Source organism: Xiphias gladius, chromosome 15 (assembly GCF_016859285.1).
Source record: "Xiphias gladius isolate SHS-SW01 ecotype Sanya breed wild chromosome 15, ASM1685928v1, whole genome shotgun sequence".
Lineage (NCBI taxonomy): Eukaryota > Metazoa > Chordata > Actinopteri > Istiophoriformes > Xiphiidae > Xiphias > Xiphias gladius.
Window position 1 is genome coordinate 16,984,910 of NC_053414.1, and position 22,635 is coordinate 17,007,544.

The following is a 22,635-nucleotide window of genomic DNA, read 5'->3' on the forward strand; positions in this document are numbered from 1 at the left end:
AAATCCAGAAGAAAATCCTGCTCTACAGTTTTCTCCGTGAAATAATGCTCTCCACCTTTACTCATCTATCATCTATTGGAGGTCCCAGGACGAAACTTTAGAAATGACACTGTTCCCAGACACAGCTTCTTACGGCTAATGTTTACAATACACATGTTTATTTTGTAGCTGTAGGTGTTGAATGAAAACCGCAGAGACAGACTCACAATGTGGGGGTGAACCCTGGTGATCTGGCAGACTCAGACAAAAGTAGAATTTGACAGTTGACAGTCACCTGGTGGTGAATTTATACCAATTAATTCAAACATGTTCATTTGTGTTTCCCCACAGTTTTAAGTCAACATAAGCACACAAAGTAGTGGTTTTTTTTTTCATGACAACTATTTGTTCTGTGTTTTGTTACATATCACTTGTTGTTTTCAGATCTGAAAACACAATGTTAGTACAGTGTTACTAGTCATGTAAAAGAATGACAAGGCTTAAATGTCAGCTATTACACAGAGATATGGACATGGGGGAAAAAAGAAAGAAACAAAAAAACAAAAACAAAAACAAGGCATAGGATCTCTGTAAATTCTGTCATATATTATTGTGCTGCCACCACTGATCCAGTAGTCGGCAGCCTTGTACAATTTTTATGACTTTCTTTTCCTCTGTCACAGTTTTCCTAACATCTGCCCTGTCTAACATACTTATATTAATGATTATATTATATCATAATATTAAAGAGAGCATACAGCATCTTCAGCTTTTGTGACTCAACAGTGAACAGGCTGACTGTACTAACCTTCTGTTCATCTGAAAGAAATCAAGGTCAGCTGCTCCTTCCCTGGTGTTTTTTTAATTATTGACAAAAGGCAGGGGAAAGCGCAGCGCACGATGACGCAGCACCTTCTGTTCTTTCTCGTACACTGATGGAAGGGTGACAGCTTATTTTGCCTGTACAAAACCTGGGAGCTGGGATGAAATTCCAGCTGTGTGACACAAATATTCCTCCCTGTGCTCCAGCATGGCAAAGCAGAATACACCCTGCTGAGTCAGACCTCATTAAGATGCACTGAAGGGAGCAGCTGTGTGATCTCAAAGCAAAATGGTAAAATTAGAGCAGAGAAATGAAAAAAAAAAGAGATGAAAAATGAATGTTGTGAAATGTTTTTTCCAGTGAGACATTAGAAACCCCCAGTGAGTAGAGCGGCTGAATGTTTTTTTTTTTTTCTATCTATGGTAATTTTGTTTTAAATGAAGGACTACACTGTTCAATAACAAAAAAGAAAATTAAATCAGTTTAGTAGTTATCGTGTATTCCTGCAATGAATCGTGACGTCTGTAATTTACTGTATGAACACACATTTTCCTGCCCCCAATAAACTGTGTTAAGGTCGAACCTTGTGTGGCGTTAGTTTGTCTGCTCCTTGATTTTTACTTCCTAATTAAAAAAAAAAAAGTCCCACAGGAAAATATTTCTGCCCAGTCACATTTTGAGAAACAGGCCATCATATGTGCGGGAAATCTTTATATTCTACAGACTCTGATTGTGTTTGGTCAGTCCCAAATTTTACAGGGCATTTTGTAAAGTCCTACTGGAGCGTTCACAACCCTGCAAGAGATCTGTATATATTGCAGTATATCGAAACCTTCATGAAGTCTGTGTGCTGCATCCTTTGGTGAACTTTGAGAAATTCTGTACCTATTTTAACTAATTATTGTTGCACAAATTAAAAAGAAAAGATATTGCAGGCATTTGTTGATCAACAAAGAACTCTATCACTATCTTAAATTCTATGTACCAATGCTAAAACAGTCCAACCTGGACAGTAAATCATCACAAGATGACAAGTTGTCCTGACTGTGTTGGCTGGACTGGACAGAGTGATACTGTGATGAGGATTACAGTAACAGTATTAATACTAGTTGACAAAAGAAATTCACCACAAGGTATAAGGATACATTTAACAGCTGTTCTGGAGCTTTCGATCATTAAAAAAAAAAAAAAAAAAAGCTTCCTCAGCAGATGGAGATTGACCAGTTGTCACTGAATTGTAGATGTTAAAATTTCAACTCCATCTGCTGAGAAAGATCATGGGATATGATTCAAAGCTCCATAACAGCAAGTATATAGAAATTATAGCGAGATTGTTTTCCAAGGTCTAGAATGAACTTTAAATCTCTATATTGATATTCTAACATGACAGTGTTAATACAACAAAGTGTAATCATATATTTTCTTTCTCAAAGGTGGGTTATAGACAAACCTTATTCTTTTTATTCCACTGAAGCTTTAAGGTTGAAAAAAAAAAAATAAAACCACCTTATTCCACACTGACAGTATCACATATGTATTCTGTATCATTTTCTTCCAGCTCTCCACTGAAGCTATATGATGTTTATACTGAGTGACATATTGAAACCCAAGACTCCGTCTCTCTTAGGGTAGCAGCATTCAATCAAATGGAAAATATCTTTAAGACTCATGCATCATTTACACATTTCCCCAAATTCAGACAGTTTTGGTATCTTTGGAAACTTTGGGTCTCCACTAGAATTCACAATAAAGTTGTGTGGGTTTGAACCAGTGTTTGGCTTCACTGCACAAGTTTGTAATGACTGACTCACTCTCTGGGGGAGGCAGCGGGGTAATTCATCCTGGCTGGTAAATGCAGACGTGTACGCCTGTGTACAGCACTGACAGACACTGTGGGGTGATATCCATCTGCGTCTCTGTTTGCAGGCCACTTGTACATTTAGATGTTGAGCGTGTGGAGTCAAACAAGTCTAGCACTTTCTGTGTCCCTCTTGTTTCCGTCAGGCATAATGGACTCAGATGCTGTTAACCTGCAAGACAAGGTCACTGGCATCATTTCTCAGCGCCATCGGGAGCTGTTTGTTTAGAGCTGGTTATGATTTAAAGCTTAAAGCTGAATCAGTTGGCTACTGGCCACTTTCCCGGGGCATTCCTCTTGCTCACACACTTGTTTCAGTTGGCAAACACTTCAACCTGCTGCAGTGCCTCTGGCTCAGGCTGCAGCTTTTAAGTTAAAGCATCCACACTTAAGAAATGAGGATTCATATTAACCTCCAGGCCTAGAACATGGATTCAGAGCACTACTTCCACAGAAACCTTTGAAATGGAAGGGCCATTGCTAGGGCTCCTCTGATGGGGATGCTGTCAGAGATAAGAGCCACATAACGATCGCTGAATTATAGTGACTGTAACAAATGTAAACTGCTTGCAAAAACATTTGTACCATAAACATGATTTAGCTGTAATTGTTAAACTGTCGTGCATTAGTATTATACAAAGGAAAAAACAGAAATAAATGTTAAATCACATCTTGACTTTAATGTATAAAAGACCAGTAACAGCAAATTACAGCAGTTTATATTGTACATATATAATTTAAAATCTAAAAGAGGAGGTGAAATAAGTTGGTATAAAAAGGGGAGATGAGCATTTGTACCATTTCTCACCAACCCTCGTTTTATTACACCTCTTCTTCATCTGAATTCATGGTACAAAAAGAAGCACACAGTAACACATGGTATATTTAGTGGGCACTGTATAATATACAGCATAATGCAATAACAGTACGTACAGATTTTACATTTATTTGTGTACATAATGTACTCGACTACATACCTTGATTTTGGAATGACTGTCTTTATTTTTAACCGCTTACTGAAATCAAACTCTCTGACAACATCTACACAGTGGAGGTGACACACTTCTTCTGCTGCGATCTTAAGAGAATTACTCTCTAAATAAACAGTGGGCAGGTCTAAAGGGGAAGAAAATAAAATAATGCAGCAGTGCATTAGGCTTGAATAAACATCATCTCAGCTGTGGGGAAGCGCTAGCTTGCCCATCTCTGCTTTTTAGATATGATGCTGGAAAATTTGGGAGGCTTTTCAATCTTCAGTGACTCCTGGGGCACTTGGCTTTCAGCTGTGTGGTGAAAGTTTGTGTGTATGTGTGTGAAGTGCATCGTGGGGGCTACATTAGCTCTAGATCTGTCAGTTCAGACATGATGCCTGTTTTACCTCTCAGTGTCTGGAGTTTGCTTTCTGTACACTACACAGACAGACAGACAGACAGACAGACATAATGCATTCCCTAGACCCTTACCCTAACCCTAATCTAAACCTAATTCTAACCCGAAGCCTCAAACAGCCCTTTAAAGTTGTGAGGCTTGGCCAAAATGTCCTCCTAACGATGGTTTCAAACCAGAATTTGTCCACACAACCATAGAAAGACATGTACACACAGACACACACACACACACACACACAGAGGAGCAGAATGAACCAAGCAGGGGACATACACGGCATGAACCTACAGTCAGAATCTTTGTGTCTTGACATTTCTTGTCATTTAAGTTTACTTAAACAAGCCCACAAATACGAAAACACTAACTCGTTTCATGGGATTCATTTTCTGCTAATGTCTCCTGCTTTGTCTGCAGAAGCGTCAAATCTAATAACGCTTTGAACTTGACATCAAACAAAACGTCGGCACCGGCTGAATCAACGTTATTAAATTCATGCTCTCAATATATCGTCTGTTGTTCATTTTGTCTGGCTATCCAATTCTGCTCTAAAACGTTATGGTGCGTGTATTTGTGTGTGCTTGACTGTGTGTGTGTCTTTGTGTGCGGTGATGAAATGGGAAAATTGGGATGAAAAGAAAGCAGCATGGAATGGAAGATGTGGAGAGGGGAAGGGGGAAGATTCTCATTTGAGATAAAAATATACTCCTTGCAATCTCTGAACACCCGAACACACACACACACACACACACACACGCACACACACACACGCACACACACACACAGAAGAAAAATCTACAGTGGAGGAAAAGTAGGTAGCTGGGAGACAGAAAAGCTCAACTGACCCTGTATAAAACCAAGTCTGTAAATAGCTCACCCTGTGCTCTGCAGGAAATTGAAAACAAAATTTCCCTACAGGGATCAACAAAGGGCAACAGTGTTGTTGTTGTTATTATTATTATTACTCAAGACTATAAACCCAATAACAGAACTCAATGGACCTCAATTACGTGAAAAAGGGCAGAATTACACTGTTAAAAAAAATGAATAAAAGGCAAAAAGTTGGATATTTTGCCAGTGTAGCTTGTAAAAAAGCTACAATGGATTGCATATCAGAGTACACTGTATGCTTCAGATGTAAGCTGATGCAACATGGAAGACATACACTTAGAAATATTGCCTAAAGCATGATATGTTTTTGACTTAAAAGAATAAAAGCTCACAGTTCCTTACAGTATAGCTGTTCACAAGGTTGTGCTGATTACGTCAAAAGTCTTTCTTTTATCTGTCAGTGGGCAAGAGAGGGAAAGAAAGAGGGGGTGAGCACTTGCCAACTGCAGCCTAAAAATAATAGGGAATATATTAAAATAGCATCAATACACACTATCAGATATTATTAGGAAAAATGAGAGCGTAAAATGATGACGCATCGCAACCGCTTTGACAATCCCTGTCTCTCTCACCTTTCTGTCAGCAGAAATAGAAGCTGAAAGCAGCCATGTAGGTTTGTTTGTGTGTGCGTGTGTGAGTGTGTGTCCCACCTTGTCTACAGGAACAAAATAATAGGCAAGAAAAAAAAAGCTGTGAGACAGCTGTTCTGTCATGCTCAGGTAAGCACTGCAGATCCCTCTTCGTTGTCAATGTCAGTGGCAGTTCACTTCTGTGGCAGAAGTTTTGAGGATGTTCAAACATGGAAACTTTATGAGAAACCTGACACTTTACTTAACCCTAATCTTAACCGTAAACCTTAAAATGAATGACTGGCAGTCTTTACAGAGACTGAGTTTGCCTAAGTGTAAAACCTGAAGAGTGTTAGGTTATCAGCCTCTTTCTTCCTGGTGTAGGCAGATGGATCTCCTGGTATAAGTGACTGTGGCAGTGGTGGCGAAGAGGAGGGTCTCTGCGCCACTTCAAGTGCAGTCCACCAAACATCAGCTGTTTGTATTTATGTTTTCACAGTCTAACGGCCACCACGCATGCTCCTGCCCTGCCCAAACACAGAGGTGCAACCTGAAAGAAAAAACACACAAACACAAGAATCTCGGTCAAAGCTGGATATTAACAGGTAAACCTATGGATTTTCTAAAACTGTAAAGTAATGTTTCCTCTTGCATCGAAGCATTGGAGTTAGGAAATGTATATAATATTTCTGGTTATGACATCTTTTTTAACTCATTGGATACTGTCAATACTATGTTGAAATCAATACTAATAGTATTTTTCTTACTTAGAGAAAATTAGCGCTCATCTTGTCACTGAAAAACAAAAAACCAAGTCAGAAATCTTAGTGCAATCTTGGACCCAAAGTTAAACTTAGTCCTGGCAAATCAATTACAATGTCTGCTTTTTGCCATCTTAAAAAGATAACAAAAATCAGAGGATTAATGTCCAGGTAGGATTTAGAGAAAGTAATCTTTTTTAGAGAAACTAAAAAACAACCCACTGACAACTTCAGCTCATTCAGAAAGCTGCTGCTAGAGTACAAACAATCACCAAGGTTGGTGAACACATGACACCAGTTCTCAGGTCTCTTCACTGTCTACCAGTGTGGCAGAAAATAGAGTTTAAAGGGCTGCTGCTTGTCTGTAAATCCCTCAGTGGTTTAGGAACGAAATGCATATGTGACTATCTATTACCTATCTGAGGTGCAAGGGACAGGAGCATGTCGGTATTCCAAAAACAAATGGAAGTTACTGTAGTTTATCCTGCTAGTTTGGGCCGATTACTAACACAGTCATCAGCTGCAGCAGTCTTGGCTGTGACACCGCTTGTGGAGGAAATTAAGGTACTTGAAGAAGCAAAATGTGGCGATTTTTAAAACTAGCAGCATTGCAGCCTGAAACTAAAGGAGCTAAACCAAAATGTCAGAAATGCCACAATGTCAGACTTTGGAAAATCCCTGGTGTACACCAGTGGTTCCCAACCTTTCTGGCTTGTGGATCCCTACAACAAAGTTATGTTTAAACTGTGAACCCTTATCACATGGGTTGCGAGCAGCTCAACTACAGAGTGCAAGAGGGATTCTTCCTTCTCAGAAAGTTTTATTTGAATTTCTTTTTGAGGCCTGAATACGCCAAATTATTCAGATATTCACAATAAAAAAAAAGCTAAAATTAAAAGAAAGTCTGAAAAGGTAAACAGGTTTGTGTAGAAGAAAATTGTTATTCCTGCTTTGCTATTCTATTAATTATCTTGTGACTCGTGACCTAGATTTATCTGAGGGGGTTGAGAACTACTGGTCCATGACGCTTAATTATGTCTAATCTTATCAAATCGACAACATTGTGCATCCATCCACAGGCACCAATGAGAAGCAAAATGTGATTCATAGAGGGGGCACCAAATTCTTTTTGCTCTAAGTGAAGCTCTTGTGTCTTTTGTGGTTGTTTGCCCCGTTTTGTTTTGCGGCCACTGCTTCTACACAGACAGTTTGAGCTGTCAGTCAACTAATTTTAAACATAAACTTACGAGGCATGTTATCTGTCTTGGAAGTAAAAAGATTGACAGATTTGTGCTAAAGCAAGCAGGGGAAGTGAACAGGACAGACAACACATCTGTTTGTTTCAGTTTCTGACAGTGAACAAAGGACACATTTAATGGTTTCAACATGTCCCCTCACATCTCAACTTGTCTTCATCCCTCTGTGTAAGTCTGAACATTGTCTGTATTCTGTATCTGCATACCTACACCCCTCTTGTTCTCAGCATGGTAGGTTTTTTTCTAAAAGGGCAGATTTCCAGCTACTTTTGTTGGAAATCCTCTGAGGTTATGCAGGAGATGGGGTATAAACTGAAGTGTGATAGACTCCAGCTGAATGAGATTGTCTAACTTTGAAACAGTCCCCTCTATCTCCTACTGCTGCAGTGGCAAGGACAATATTAGCATGAGGAAAACACACATTTACATAACAATGAAAACATGCCAAATTAAATAGGAGAGAAGCTGGCAGAAGGTCAGACTGTGACTGTATGTTTATATAACAATTTTATTGGTGTACATCATAATTTATGACTTGTTTTTACTGAACAACAGTCACTGTATCAGTGCACATATGAGTGCGTACATATAAATTTGCTGTGTATGTGTGTGCAATATGAGAACAAAGCTTATTAAACTGCACAGGCTCTTTTCCTTCTTAAGTATATACATGCGTGCGTGCGTGCGTGCGCACGTGCATGCGTGTGTTTGTGTGTGCATGTGTATACCATTGCATCTATGCGTTTTTGGGTGTATACCTGTGTCCACTCATTTGTCTGAGGGTCGTAGGCTTCTACAGTACTGAGATACACCTGACCATCATAACCGCCCACAGCATAGAGACGGTCGCCAAGGAGACAGACACCAACGGCATCTCTGCTGATGCTCATGGGGGCTACTGCAGTCCACATGTCTGTCTGAGGGTCATACCTGTATACACACACCATCCACAAAAACATTTACATGTATTCACACGAAACCTTTAGTGATTAATTAAAATAAATTCAGGTTATTCTTCATCTTCTTGGCAAACAACCGTTGGATGCAGTAAGCATTGCTTGTCGTTACTGTGCTGTTGCCAGGTGTAGAACCATCATGCCTGTACAGAGATTTCTATTAAAACCTGTGCTTGCTGATCCTATCTGGCAACTTGCGCTACATGAGTCATAAAGGAGCTGGAAAGATGGATATACTGTTTGTCAGGAAATAGGTAACGCATGTCACTCCCTCTAAAACCACAAATTGTCCTCTTTTTGTGTACTAGTTAAACAAACAACATACAACGTGTTAATTTGAGAGTTTTAAAGGTGCAGGTAGGTGCATTTTTGGACTTTGGACAGAGCCAGGCTAGCTGTTTCCCTGTATTTCCAGTCTTTATGCTAAGCTAAGATAACCATGTCCTGACTCCTGCTCAATACTTAGTACACACTGACAGAGGGCTATTAACCTTCTTATCCAACTCTTGGCAAGAAAGTGAGTAACCATATTTCCCAGTATGCTGAACTATTCCTTTAAAAACACTTCTGTTTCAATTTTTCAGAAAAATAAACACTTCTTTTACATTTTAATTTATATATGCCTTAATCTAATTACTGTTTTAATATATAGCGACTTTACAACAGAAACAGCCATCACATAAAAGACATTTCAAACACAACACAAATCTCATAAAAAAGATAATAAAAAACCCATGGATATTTATAAATCACATAGTAATTTGTGCACTTTGAATTTTACAATTCAAACAGCAATATGTATGATAGATCTCTCACATTTCCTCAAACAAACAGCAATAAACAAATACATGCATAAATGTGGACTCACCTCTCCACACAATCACTTAACCGAGATGCCAGGGAGGAGGCTGGGGCATCATGACCTCCAATGGCATACAAGAAGCCATGCCATGTGGCCACACCCACACCTCCACGTCTTTTAGCCATAGGAGCACAACCACTCCACCTGTAGATGGAAGTTGTAACCATCAGAAAGAATAAGAGAACTTTCATACTGTCTGCATCACTGGGGATGGAGACCCAACAAGTGTGCCAACTCATAATCTTCTAAAATTTGCTTTTTTTTTTTTTTTTTTTTTTTTTTAAAAAGGAGATTATTTGCCAGGAAGCAATGAGAACTCCCTCTCACCCGTTCAAGTGGAGACCATAATGAGTGTGCTCGATAAACAGAAGTTGTTTGAACGCAGTCTATTCTAACATCCTGAGAGGGTTAGCTGTCTCTTTTGATCTGTGGGTAAATAACCTTAAAAGCACAGAGGCGGTTCACTATAAAGAACATCAGACAGGAAATAAAGCAGGAGGCAGCAATTAATTCTGGTCAGATGAAGTCCCTTGTCTCCAACCTGTTTGTGTGAGGGTCGAAACACTCCACTGAACGCAGGCAGGATGAGCCATCACGACCTCCTACTGCATACAACCTGAGGAGGAAAGAAGATGGTGTTATCTCTGTGGACACACACACACAAAACGTCTGTCACACAAAACACCACACACATTCCTGGACACTGGAAGTCACTTTTCAATTTAGTGACACTTAAACAGATGGTACAAGGGTGTGTTTGTGTGTTTATGTGTGTGTTGTCCAGGTTTTTTGGGGGACAAAGTGAGGTGTGCAAAATCAATCAGCCAACACACCTGGGGCATCACAACCCCAAGTAATCACTCAGTGTGTGTGTGTGTGTGTGTGTGTGTGTACACAGGCATCCATGGATGAGGAGTTGGGACGGTGAAGAAAGAGGTGCATCAGAACCAGTGAAGCAAGTAATGAGCTTCATCAGGCAAAGAGCCCAGAGAATACACAACACATAATATACACCAAAAAGCATGCACACACACACACACCACTGTGGGGTATGGACAACACAAACCAGTTGTTTCTGTATTAATTAGCACCCATAAAGCCTTTCGCTGTAGTGTCTCTCTGAAGCACTAAAATAATAAAACAACGGTGCAATAATGTGATTCTAACAACCTCTACTGTCAGCTGCATGAGAATTCTTGGGCAAATGAGGAGATTCAAGCCCTGAACTTATCAAACCCCACTATTAATATCTGCGTGTGTGTGTGACTGTTTTCTTTTACTGTTTGACATGAAAGAGCATCTGTGCATTTACAGTAACACAACCTTGGACCTTCATCTTCCAAATGAATGGAGAGTGTGAAACTCTAGGTATGTTCTCACATTTCAAGAAAACATGTCCATGTTTATATTTTTCTCCTCTGGAAAACAAAGTTTAAGGTCTTAACAGCAGGCCCTAAAACAGTTTGGTTTCAAGTCGTAGGAAAGATCTCCATTGGTCTTGGGTCTCTCCAAACCACGAACACTGGATTTTGCCTATTGATTGGCTATTTTTATGACAAACAGTGGCAATGTACTACAATGAGACACATGTAAGCGCAGAATCTATATGGGTAAAGTTATACAGTAAAAACGATGCTCCATCTTGTGTCTAAGTACAGTGAATTTTATGTAATTTCTGGTTGAATGTATCTGTAACATTCCATCACATTCATTTGGCAGATGCTTTGTCCAAAGTGGCTCACAATAAATGGATTCAGCAGACATAGGAACAAGAGCAAGACATAAAAAGTTTTAGGTGTCTGCCAGACAAACAACTAAGAGCATGTTCATTGCCACAGACCCTGTACTTATATTAAATCTTTAACTTGCATGTAGTGTAGATTTATGAAGCTATATTTGTGTGGACTTGTGTGCTCACTTACTTTCCATTGAGTACCGCTACTCCCACAGTGCTTCTGGGTGTAGCCATACTTGCAACAAAGCTCCACTGTCGAGCTTGGGGGTCCCATCTAGTAAAAAGAATGTAAACAACTTGTCACTCTTGTACACTATGGAACAGAACTACACCAATTAGTCTATTAATTGATTAGTCAATTGCCAGAAAATTAATTAGTAACTATTTTGATAACCGATAAAAAAAAGTTTTTAAAAAGCCAAAATTATCTGGTTCCAGCTTCTCAAATGTGAATATTTGTTGGTTTCCTTAGTCTTCTAAAAATGTAAACTGAATATCTTGCATCTCTTGTCTGTTGGTTGGACGAAAAAAGACATTTTTAAGACATCACCTTGGACTCTGGGAAACTGGGACACTCATTTTCAATATTTTCAATATTTTATTACCCTTAAATAAACCAGTTGCTTTAGTAAGGAGGGCATTGACAGATGAATCAATAAATGAATGAATAAATGAAAATAATCGTGAGTTGAAGCCCTATTATGGAGCATGGCTAACCTGAACCTCTACAGATTTTCCAATAAGTGGTGAAATACAGTATACAGTGCTGTTAAGAGATTGCATTTTCGCAGCTGCACCATTCAGCAGCAACGTTGCTTTCTAAAAATGCTGTCCCTGTTTCTCCAGCTGTGTGAAATATCACCTTTCCACTGTGCTGAGGTAGCTCCAGCCGTCATGTCCTCCTACTGCGTACATGGGCCCCTCTAGGACAGCTACACCTGCAGTACACAACCAGATGATTAACTCATGGCAGCTTACTAAGACAATATCAACCTTGACACGTTAGGACAAGGGGTGTGACTTTTTATTGTGTGTGCAGCCACACCCAGGGCATTAGGCATGCAGAGTCAGCAGCATGTTGACACCTCCATACTCTAGGGATTTATTTGTCAGAACATCTGTGCTGCCAGATGTGTGTTTGAATCCCTACCTCCCTTCACACACATGCGTTCATAAAAACAATGAAGCACCAGCACAGCACGGCTTATCAAATGTTGTCATTGGAATAGTAGGCTTGCATAATGAGTGTCCTTCATACAAGATATACAAGTTAAATTCACTCTGCTGAAGTGTCCTTAAGCACGACACTGCATCACTAACTATCTGCTCAAAAAGTCCTGTTCTGTTGCTGAAATTGACCTCTGACCGCATTGTGAAAAAACTCTTTTCTAGCAGGACTCAATAAAATATCACAAAAACTCATGTAACTGTGTATTTTTCTCATAAATTTTCCTTGTACAATGCCATACACAAAATTCAAATAGCTGTCCTATTACCAGCCAGCTGACCTTTCCCAGCCGGTTTCAGTTTGTATGTAATTTACATTTGTGTTCAAAGCAGGGTGCTCACCTAAGCCATGCCTGTGTGTGGACATGGGAGGCATGACACTCCAGGTTTTGCTGTGCGGGTTGTAACATTCCACAGTGTTGAGGGTCTTGAGTCCATCTCGGCCCCCCACCACATAGAGACGGCCGTCAAGGACAGCTACACCAAACTGTAGTCTCCGTCCACTCATGGTGGCTACCTGCCTCCATGTGTCCCTACGCAGACAGTACTGCTCAATACTGGTAGCACCTGGAAAACATATAAACATGTAAAACGAAGGGGGATAATGCTGCTCTCTAATTTAGAGGTGTTAATTTAACTGTATGATAATTCTGGAGCTTGCAGTGTGAGGCTCTGTTTAATTGTATGTTGAATTCACAAGTCTCTAGAAAAGTTTAAACAAAAACTGAACATTATAACCTTCATAAAAGTAGGATTCATTAGAGGACTTTTGTATTATTCTGCGTCAGTTTTAGCTAGGTGTACCTAACAAACTGGATATGTAGTGTTCTGTCTAGCTGTATGGGATTTGTGCAAGTGACTGTTCTACCTTTCGTGGCGTCCATGCCACCCACAGCGAACATGGCCCCTACGGTTGCCTTGCGAGGACGGGTGCGAGGGCTCTGAAGCAGGGGCCGGCGCTGGGGCAAGAGGTGATACTTCATCCCCTCCATCAGTAACCGCTGGCATTCTACACTTTCCCGGAGAAGAGGGTTGGACTCTAGGTCTGCCAAGTACTGTACACGAACAAAAAAAATGCACATGTGTACACACAGGGACATTTGACATATGCTGACAACAAGCAGCTGAAACAAATGCAGCGTATGTGTGTACTGTGGGTGTAGGCCAGTGTGGGTTACGATGTTATCACTGATTGTGGTGGTCTGAGGGTCCAAAGAAAGCTGTTCCCTCATTGATTGAGAGATTAGATCAGATCAAACCAGCAGCTATTAGTGCTCTCTCACACACACACTTAACCTTTTACTCCTATCTTTGTGAAGACACTCATTGACATAATGCATTCCCTAGCCCCTAACCCTTACCATCACAACTAAATACTTAATCTCAAACCTAACCTAAACCTAATTCTAAACTGAACCCTAAAACCAAGTCTTAACCTTCAAACAGTCCTTTGAAGGTGCGTCAGAAAGTGAGGACCGGCCAAAATGTCCTCAGTCCTTAAGGTATATAACTCAAAATGGTCCTCAGAAAGATAGAGGTACAAGTGCACTCACACACACACAGACAGATGTACACACTTACACATACACAAAAGCAAGTACACACTGATTATCTGACACACTAGAGGACTAATCTATCCTGAACATCTCATCAGTTTTCTAGTCCATACCCTCTAACCTCTTCTATGAACACACATACACACACAAACACACACACACACACACACACACACACACACACACACACACACACACACACACACACACACACACACACACACACACACACACACACACACACACACACACACAAACAGCCAGGGGCTGTAGCATGAAGCACTTCAATCCACCAGTCTGTTCCTTAAAATACATCCACACAAAATCAGTGCCTGTGAGAGAGGCAGGGTGGTGAGAGGCAAGTTTTCCCAGAAGGCAGGATAGCAAGAATTACATGATTTACATTTAGATAGGTGTGTGTTTGTGTGTGTTTGAGTATGTGTCTGTTAATAGATGGAAAGCAGTTGAGGTTCCAGAGAAGACAGATTTTCTTATAGAAGTCATTTGAAGTTTCCAGACTGTGTGTACACCTGCATTTGTGTGTATGTTGAAGTCAGTGGGGACGCTAAGAAATGGTTATTAAGATTTAGTCACGGAGAACATGTATTAAAATAATAAGTAATATGATAAGAATATATGATAAAAAAAAAAAAATGGTAAGTTGTTTTTACACTCTCATTTTCCTCTGTGCTGTGCCCCATAATTCCACCACCACAAAAACAGAAAGATTCGACCCAAATAATTGAACTCGGTCACTGAATGTAAAATCAATTTTCCCAGCCAGACGTGGAGAGCGTAAAGCAAGCATGGTAAATGGATAAGCAGCTTACATGCCAGGGTGAACCCAGACTTCAATTGCATACAATAACCGAGGGACAAATTAGGGTGAACCCAATTTTGGCATTCCTTTGTGTATGTGTGTGATAAAGAAGGGTAGAGATAGAAAACCCCGTTTGTCCTCTCCTGTGCCATTTATCCATCACGCTGTGCAGGATTGAACGTGGAGGGTGAGATAAGACTGAATCCAGCAGGAATTACCACCTTCTCCTCTCTGTTCTCTCTTTACCTCACAGCGGACAGAGAGAAAGTTGTGCTACCCTCTCTGTTTGACCTCGCCCTTGACAGAAAACACAGGCATGATCTATGTCCACTTAAAACCCACACTCACTCCCATGCACATAGAAACATACCTTACTCACCTATCATTTCCCTTATAAGACATGCTCTTACTAGCACCTACCCTCTCTTGACCTTTTATGCATACCCAGCGTTTGCAGCCGCCACTACGCACACACAACTAACTAGAGCTGAAAATATTATAATATAAATATAATTCAATTAATTAACGAGTTGATTAATAAGTAATTTAAGTCATTTTAGATGCAATGTTGGTCAGTTGGGTTGGTCAACCCATGTGTTCCAGACGGAAATATCTCAAAAACTATGGGATGGAAATTTCCTAAAAACAGTCACAATCCCCAGAGGATGAATCCTAATGACTTTGGTGACCCCACCATAAAATTGATGTTTGCAGTTTGGGTGAAATGTCTTGACCAGTGTTAGACGGATTACCATGAAATTTGGCTCACACATTCATGGTAATCAGAATCAAACCTACTAGATTTGGTGATCCCTGAACCCTTAATCCTCTAGCACCACTATCCTGTATGTTTTTAAATTTGCCCAATACTTTGCTTTATGATCAAATATTTGAAAAACGAATGACATTCCCACCAGCCTCACCTGTTGCTATTGCTATTAAGCAAATGTTAGAATGCTAAACTCTAAACATGTTAAACTAAAATGACTAAAATTATGTATTATTTACCTGCTAAACATTAGCATATTAGCACTGTCATTGTGAGGATGTGAGCAAGCACTTGGCTCAAAGCATCCCTGTGCCTTACTACAGCCACCTAGCATGGCTGTACACTCTTAGTCTTGTTCAAGCATAAACAAACAAAAAAAAATATGTAAATGATACTATCCTCTGTCTTTTTGTGTGTGACGTTGTCATCATGACTGTTGATGAAGACAACCACACACACTTAAGATGCAGGTATGCTTCATCAGATTTGCTTGTTAGATGGTCAAACAGCTTCTGAAAGTCCCTCAGAAATCCTCCTCCTAAGCAGGGCTTGAACTTCTCTTGTAAGTTCTCGTGTCATTCTTTAATCAACTTTTTCTGTGTTCAAACAAGTGCAACATAAAGATCTCCCAGGAGAGACTGTCTGAAAATATATGCTGTTATCCCCATATTTAAGTGATTATTGTGCTTTGCCACCCTCCATGACGGTCAGCTTTTCACTCTGCCCGAAGCGTGGCCATTGGGAACAACTACAGACATTCCCATGTGTTCACACAACATATCGTACAAGCTGTTTCTTTTCTGTATAAACAGTATATCTGTTTGGTGCACACTGTCCCGATTTACGGGCACAGATGTTCTTCTGAAAAGATTAGACCAAGTGTGTGTGTGTCTATGTTTCTGTTTGTGTGTGACAGTGGTAATGAAGAGCAGGGATTAAAAGGTATTAATCTGGTGAATTGACATCCACTTGATGAGTAATCACATGGTTGCCTTGATAGAGAACTGACTAATGGGTTGATGAATATTGATCGGTTGTCTGTGTAAGGTTTAGACTTCATTTTATTGGCGTTTCACAGCTCATGAGGTAGCTGAATGTTAATTCATTTGTCAGTTAAGCATGGTGGTGGTGGTGTTGGGGGGTGGTGGGGTGGTGTCAGTGTCTTCTGCCTTTGCGCTTTCTCCTCTGTTGCTATTCCACTGCTTTACCTCTCTGCCATCCATCTTCTCCCTGATTACATGTTACAACTACTTGTGATTTCAGCTGACCAGGGCAAACTCATATATCTGAGGTGTTGAGGCTGTATAACGCACAAGCGCAAAAGCAGGGAGATGTATAGATGCAGGCAGAGAATGTTGAAAGAGGACGGGAGGGCCACAAGGGGAGTTTTATCTCTACACTTTGTTTATATATAGTGAGGGAAATGACTAATGAGGGAGATGAAGAGAACAGATAATTTAGCTGCAGTTAAGCGATATCACACTTAATGAAGGTTTAAAACGTATGTGTGTATATGTCTTTGCGTGTGTGTCTGCATCCAAAGCCCTAGGCAGTAGCTGAGGTTCTGCCTAGCATATAAACTTCTCGGCATCACATTACCAATCAGATACACTTGCTAGGAAGAGGAGAGAGAAAAGAGGAAGAGCGTGGTGACACATGCACACACACCCTCAGATACACACATGTACACACAGAAACACACACAGACACACACACACACACACACACAACAAACACAAGCACACAGCTTACAGAGTAATGGTTGTGATCTACGGTTAGCCTAATGGCTATAGTCCCTCTAACTGCCCAGAGAGGATAGTGAGACAGTGAGAGATGGATTGGAGCCAGGAGGAGGGAGAGAAGACGACAAAGGGAGAGAACATGAGAAAAATCTGACCATGGAAAACAACCAGCTGATCATCAGGAGGGAGACGGACACACACTCTTGCCTCGTAATTTTCTGCGACTGATGTGAGGACATGAGCAACTTTGACAAAGCTCCCACAATAGTTTTTTGTGGTACGCTTCCAGTTTCAAAATGTGTTGATTGATGCCACACACCGCAAAAACAACCATGTGAACACAGTAAAAAAATAATGTGCTCTTGTTGGTGAATCTAATTAATCTTTTTACTGTTTGCTTCTCAGCAATACAGGATATAGTACAGAGAAAAATGGAAAAGATGGAAAGACAGAGAGAGTAGCTGATAATGTAGTAATAGACATAAAACTGTACACAATCTATTTAGATTGTGTATCCTTTTAGATTGTTGTTTAGATATTTATAGTTATTTACTAATGTATTAATTGAAAATTGCATATGGTTTTTTTAAAGAATGTCTTTAGTTTCTTGATTGAACAGTGTTTCTTTTCTTCCTATTTACTGTGTGTATATCAGTTGATCTTGACGAGCTGCTGCATACAGTTGCTCTTACTTAGATAAAAAACACTGCACTGAATTGAAGTTTCATTAGTTCTTACTATTTTATCATTATTAATAAAGATTCCCTGGATCAATACAGCTGATCAGTTTCAGTGCTGATAAAGACCTTATGAGGGGATTGGGTATTGGCCATGACCTGACTGATCCACATAAATACTGTATCTTTGTCAGTGTGCTTTTAAAATTCAGTGTTTCAAATCCTGTCCTCCTGTCACCTGCATAAAAATAATTCCAATGAGTGCAACACAGTGAGATAAACAGATTTTACATTTGGTACTGAGAGCACTGATATTGGATTGGTGCATGGTTCAGATAGATACCCTGGGTTGGGGTAGTGGAGTCGTTTCCGGAAGAGAAAAAGCTGATTATGAAATAATTATTAAATAAGACAGTTATAGTATGTTATAGTTCTTTGCAAACCTCACCTGTGGCTGCAGCAGTGGCAGTCGGATGTGAGCCAGCAGCAAGGGCAGGTGGCGTTGCCGAGTGGCGTCATGACGGACCCACGTTAGCAAAGAGGCTACCACGGTTTCCTCGTCTGGCACGTTGATGTCATCAGAAGTGAGCAGCCTCTCCATCTCCTCCACTGGGAGCAGCAGGAACTCCTGGCCTCCCACCACCTCTAAAAAGTGATCCTGGTGGACAGAGAGAGTGTAAAACGGAGCAATGGAAGAAATCACTATAAGAGTAGAGAAGTAAAGACAGATTAGTTTCTAAAGAGTGAGGAGGAAAGAATTATGTATTGTAGAAGAAAGAGGAGAAACAATAGGGAGGTTTTGATCAAAGAAAGAGATCAAGGGTTGGAAGGAGGCAAGGAAAGAGAAAAAAGGAAGGAAATGAAGGCTTGAGAAAGGTCAGAGAAAGATGGATGAGAAAAGGGTGAGATGAGGTATTAGATGGGGAGGTAGTTTAAAAAATAGAGACTAGGGCTGCAACTAACAATCATTTTCATTATTGATTAATCTGACGTTTATTTTCTACATTCATCAATTAATTGTTTGGTCTTTTAAAATGTCAGAAAATAACAGTGGATGTCCATTGCAAATTCCTAACTTCCAAGGTGAGATCTTCAAAGAGCTGTTTTTGTCCAACAAATAGTCCAAACCCCAAAGAGACCAAGTAAACAATCACAAAAGACAATCTCGCAATTAAGAGGCTGGATCCAGAGAATGAAATTTTTGCTTGGAAAATGTCTTAAATGATTAATTAATGATCAAAATAGTTCCAGTATAATTTTTTGTCTATGAACTAATCGTTTCAGCTCTAACAGTGATTGAATTTGGATACAATTGAGGAGTAGAAACAAAAACGATGTACTTAAATGTAGAGGCCAGAATCAAAACACCACTTGCGGTACATGTCATCAATGATAGCCCTCATTATGCTCAGTGATTGTGTGTAATTGTGTCAGCAGTGACAATAAGGAAGGCGATGACAATTGAAATAATGGTTGTTGTCATTGTACTGTGACTGTATAGTTTGCCACAGCTATTACAGACATGTTTTATTAGTTCTCATTTGTGTGTTTTTTTTAATGTATTTATTTTGAGGGAAGTATTATTTGTGGGAATTAGAAAAGGGGAAGAAAAATATGTATATGTGACCTGCTTCAGTCATAATTAAAACATTTGAAATTAAAAAACAAAACAAAACAATCTAGATTTCTCTCTACCGAGTCAGTCTATTGTGTAGTTTTGTAACAATCCTGTGAGTTTGTATGTGTGTGGGAATGTGTGTTTGAAAATGAGTCCAGACAGTCACACCCAGCTAAAGCCACCCCTACGACACAATTACCCCAGATTAAAGTTTTACAATAATCCACTTAGAAAGAAAGAAAGAGAGGAACAGTGATACTGACAGAGACCGACACACAGAGGGAGGCTGGGTGGAAAAAAAAACCAACTAACGACAGGAGAGAACAAGAAAAGAAGAAGAATAATCAAGTCGATGATGGAGCTTTTTCACTGTTACCATAGCAACCCTTTGCTGAAAACAGCCATTGTGGCGACAATGGTGTGTGGTGCGTTGTGAATGAGAAACCAATTTGTTAACAAAAATAACATCAAGGGTGGAAAATGACCAACATCTGACTGGGGAAAGCTGTATAGAGGTGGAGAAGGAAAATTGTGAAAGGGAAACATGAAAGAAAACCTGAATATTGTTCTTATTGTTCTTAATTAGTTGTTAGAACCTAAATATCACCTGCTGTCTACCTGAATCTACATCATTATTTTCAGATCTATACTTCCCCAAGTAGATGTTTAATTCATTTTCGTGTGGTGGCTCTACAAACGCTAAAGGTATAGATATAAACCAGCTGTGTACCCACCATAGTGTAGGTGTGAGCAGCACTCTGCAGGTCATGGCAACCCTGAGCGTCAGCGTAGGAACGGATGCCCAGACAGTTGGAGGGGTGGAGCTGCTTCATGAGGAAAGAACAGCAGGCCTGAACCACGGACGACAACTGCAGCAGGCAAGAGGCTGACAGCAGAGACTCAATGGTGTCCTCCCTCAACTCAAGACGTCCTGGACGACAGGGAGAGGGGATGGAGGAGAAGATAGATAAAGAAAAACAAGATAGCACAAAGGGGAAGCTACATGGAATAACTATCAGTTTATTTATAATTCATTTATTTTTAACAACAAAGTTACTTTTGGGTTGGTGGAAAGCTTTCAAAAAATTCTTGAAAAAACTTTCAACCTTCCTACCCTATTTGTGGCACCGAGCACCAAGTTAATTAATTCCTAATGAAGACGAAAATCTTTAAAAATGGCTCGCAAACATTCCTCAAATAGGAGTCATTTCTTGCCAACTATTTTCAGCAGTGGATTAATACACATTTGGTGACTTAGGTGACTATTTGCTGCAGCAGGACCACGTATGTGGAATCAGCTACACTGCTACAGTGCCCATGTTCACGGTAATGAAGGAACATGTCACCCAGCGTTTCTAGATAACAGTGTAGGTCAGTGACACAGAGGAATACGCTACATCAGGCTCTGGCTACACAATGTACTGTTGATCTTTGTCTTTTCTTGAGATTTGCTGATAATTAAAAACACCCATGTTCATCTATGTAATCTCCCATACATGTGTACCTGTGTATGCATACTGCACCAAGACCCACAATGCATCAGGGTCTACTCCTTCCATCTTCACCTCGTCCTGCTTGGCCTCCCGCACATCACTCGTGAACATGGCTGCAAAGTAATCCGATACGGATGAGAGGACCAGTCTGTGAGAGGAGAGAGTGTCTGCCATCAGTCAGAGAGGATGGACAGCTGTAATGGAGGAACGGAGTACTCTGACCTTGCTGACAAGAAGAGTCTGGACTGACAGGGAATAGATGCAGAACAGAGACGGAAAGGGCAGCCTGGACATGACACAACCAGACAACGCACAATATTTATCCTGTATCATCCTGTTTGTCTGGTGGTCGGATAGCTTCGGAAACCCCCTTCCCACACACTATTCCAACGTAAGATAAGAGGGGGTCTGTGTCTGACCATTTCTGTAATTTCCCGAAACCGACGTTTTGACATTCAACCCCACCTCTGACCTTTTTGAGACCTTTGTCTCTAGCTCTCTCTTTTATTTGTTATACAACTATTTGTGGTACTTTTTGAACAACTGAGTGCAATACTATGAATGTCTTCCTGGAAAGATTGTCTGAAAATGTGCGCATCACCCCTCTCTTTATGACGGCTGCCTTTTCACTCCAGCTTCCAATGTAGCTGTTTGAAAAACTATAAACACATTTTATGTCCAACATGGTCGGACAGCACATATTACAAACTACTTCTGAGAGACCATAAACCGACCCTTAGTCTATGCAACATGTGACCGAAGGTCACAACAGATATTTGTTTTCTACTATGACCTACTAACAAACATCTGCAAGAGCGGAAAGACTGCACTACCAGCATGGGCGGTACTAGAGCAGGCTTATGAGGTAGGAGTGCAGCATCATGAAAGACAAGTGTTGTGCGCTGGAAAGTATGTGGTAAGTGTCAAAAGTCAAGCAAAAATAAGTAACCACAACAGACAAGTTAGAATAATGTCTCATCCCAGAAGTCTATGGTTTTAAGAACAGAAAACTGAGGGCTTCAGACCCAAACCATCGTACTAGGTGATACAATCACATTTTCCACTCATTCATACAAGAGTGAACAAAGACTTTAATATTTTATTTTCTCTTATCTGGCTGTTCTTCTGTATCATTGCCTTTGACAGATTTAGACTTAATCACCTTTGAGACCCTTTTACATTAATCTGACAACAGATTTAACATGTCAGTCTCTTGTCTGCATAGGCACTCTGGTCACTTTTACATAAACGTCACAACAGCTAGCTTACTAGGTTGGCCACCGAGTAGTGACATTTCTGTAACACTTTCAACACGGCAAAAGTTGGAATTAAATGCTGGCAGGTTAACATAAAGGCTGCCGAAGGACAAGGTAAAACATTGCAGGGAGAACAAGAGATGCACATCCTATAACGTTACAGCCTTCTTTTTCCCCATCCAGTTTTAGGAAGACCAACAACAATAGTGTCATAAAACAGTAAGTAAATAGACTGTAATTATTACAGCAGAAGACAAAAGAATCCTACATGTATGCACTCCAGACAGGATTAAAACCGCTCATTGGTGCAAGTCATTTTTAAGTTACCTGACTTCCGATAAGGAAAAAGAACCCCTCAGAATGGGACTCTTACCATCTATATTCCTCTCTCTGAACAGATGTTA

At 40.2% G+C, this 22,635-nt stretch overlaps 1 protein-coding gene across 4 annotated transcripts in view; it reads right to left on the reverse strand.

The window, feature by feature from the left end:
- Nucleotides 1-4,207: 4,207 nt before the first annotated feature.
- The window catches only part of klhl5 (kelch-like family member 5), a 60,118-nt gene continuing 41,690 nt past the window's right edge, over nucleotides 4,208-22,635 (reverse strand). For all 4 annotated transcript variants that reach the window (XM_040145409.1, XM_040145412.1, XM_040145410.1 and 1 more), the window contains 11 exons: nucleotides 20,987-21,123; nucleotides 20,217-20,413; nucleotides 18,313-18,522; nucleotides 13,169-13,355; nucleotides 12,643-12,867; nucleotides 11,936-12,011; nucleotides 11,261-11,347; nucleotides 9,880-9,954; nucleotides 9,345-9,482; nucleotides 8,279-8,450; nucleotides 4,208-6,053 (listed from right to left, as the gene is read on the reverse strand). In XM_040145409.1, the coding sequence (XP_040001343.1) occupies nucleotides 5,997-6,053; nucleotides 8,279-8,450; nucleotides 9,345-9,482; nucleotides 9,880-9,954; nucleotides 11,261-11,347; nucleotides 11,936-12,011; nucleotides 12,643-12,867; nucleotides 13,169-13,355; nucleotides 18,313-18,522; nucleotides 20,217-20,413; nucleotides 20,987-21,123 (1,561 nt within the window). In that variant the 3' untranslated portion in view covers nucleotides 4,208-5,996. The remainder of the gene's footprint in view (nucleotides 6,054-8,278; nucleotides 8,451-9,344; nucleotides 9,483-9,879; nucleotides 9,955-11,260; nucleotides 11,348-11,935; nucleotides 12,012-12,642; nucleotides 12,868-13,168; nucleotides 13,356-18,312; nucleotides 18,523-20,216; nucleotides 20,414-20,986; nucleotides 21,124-22,635) is intronic.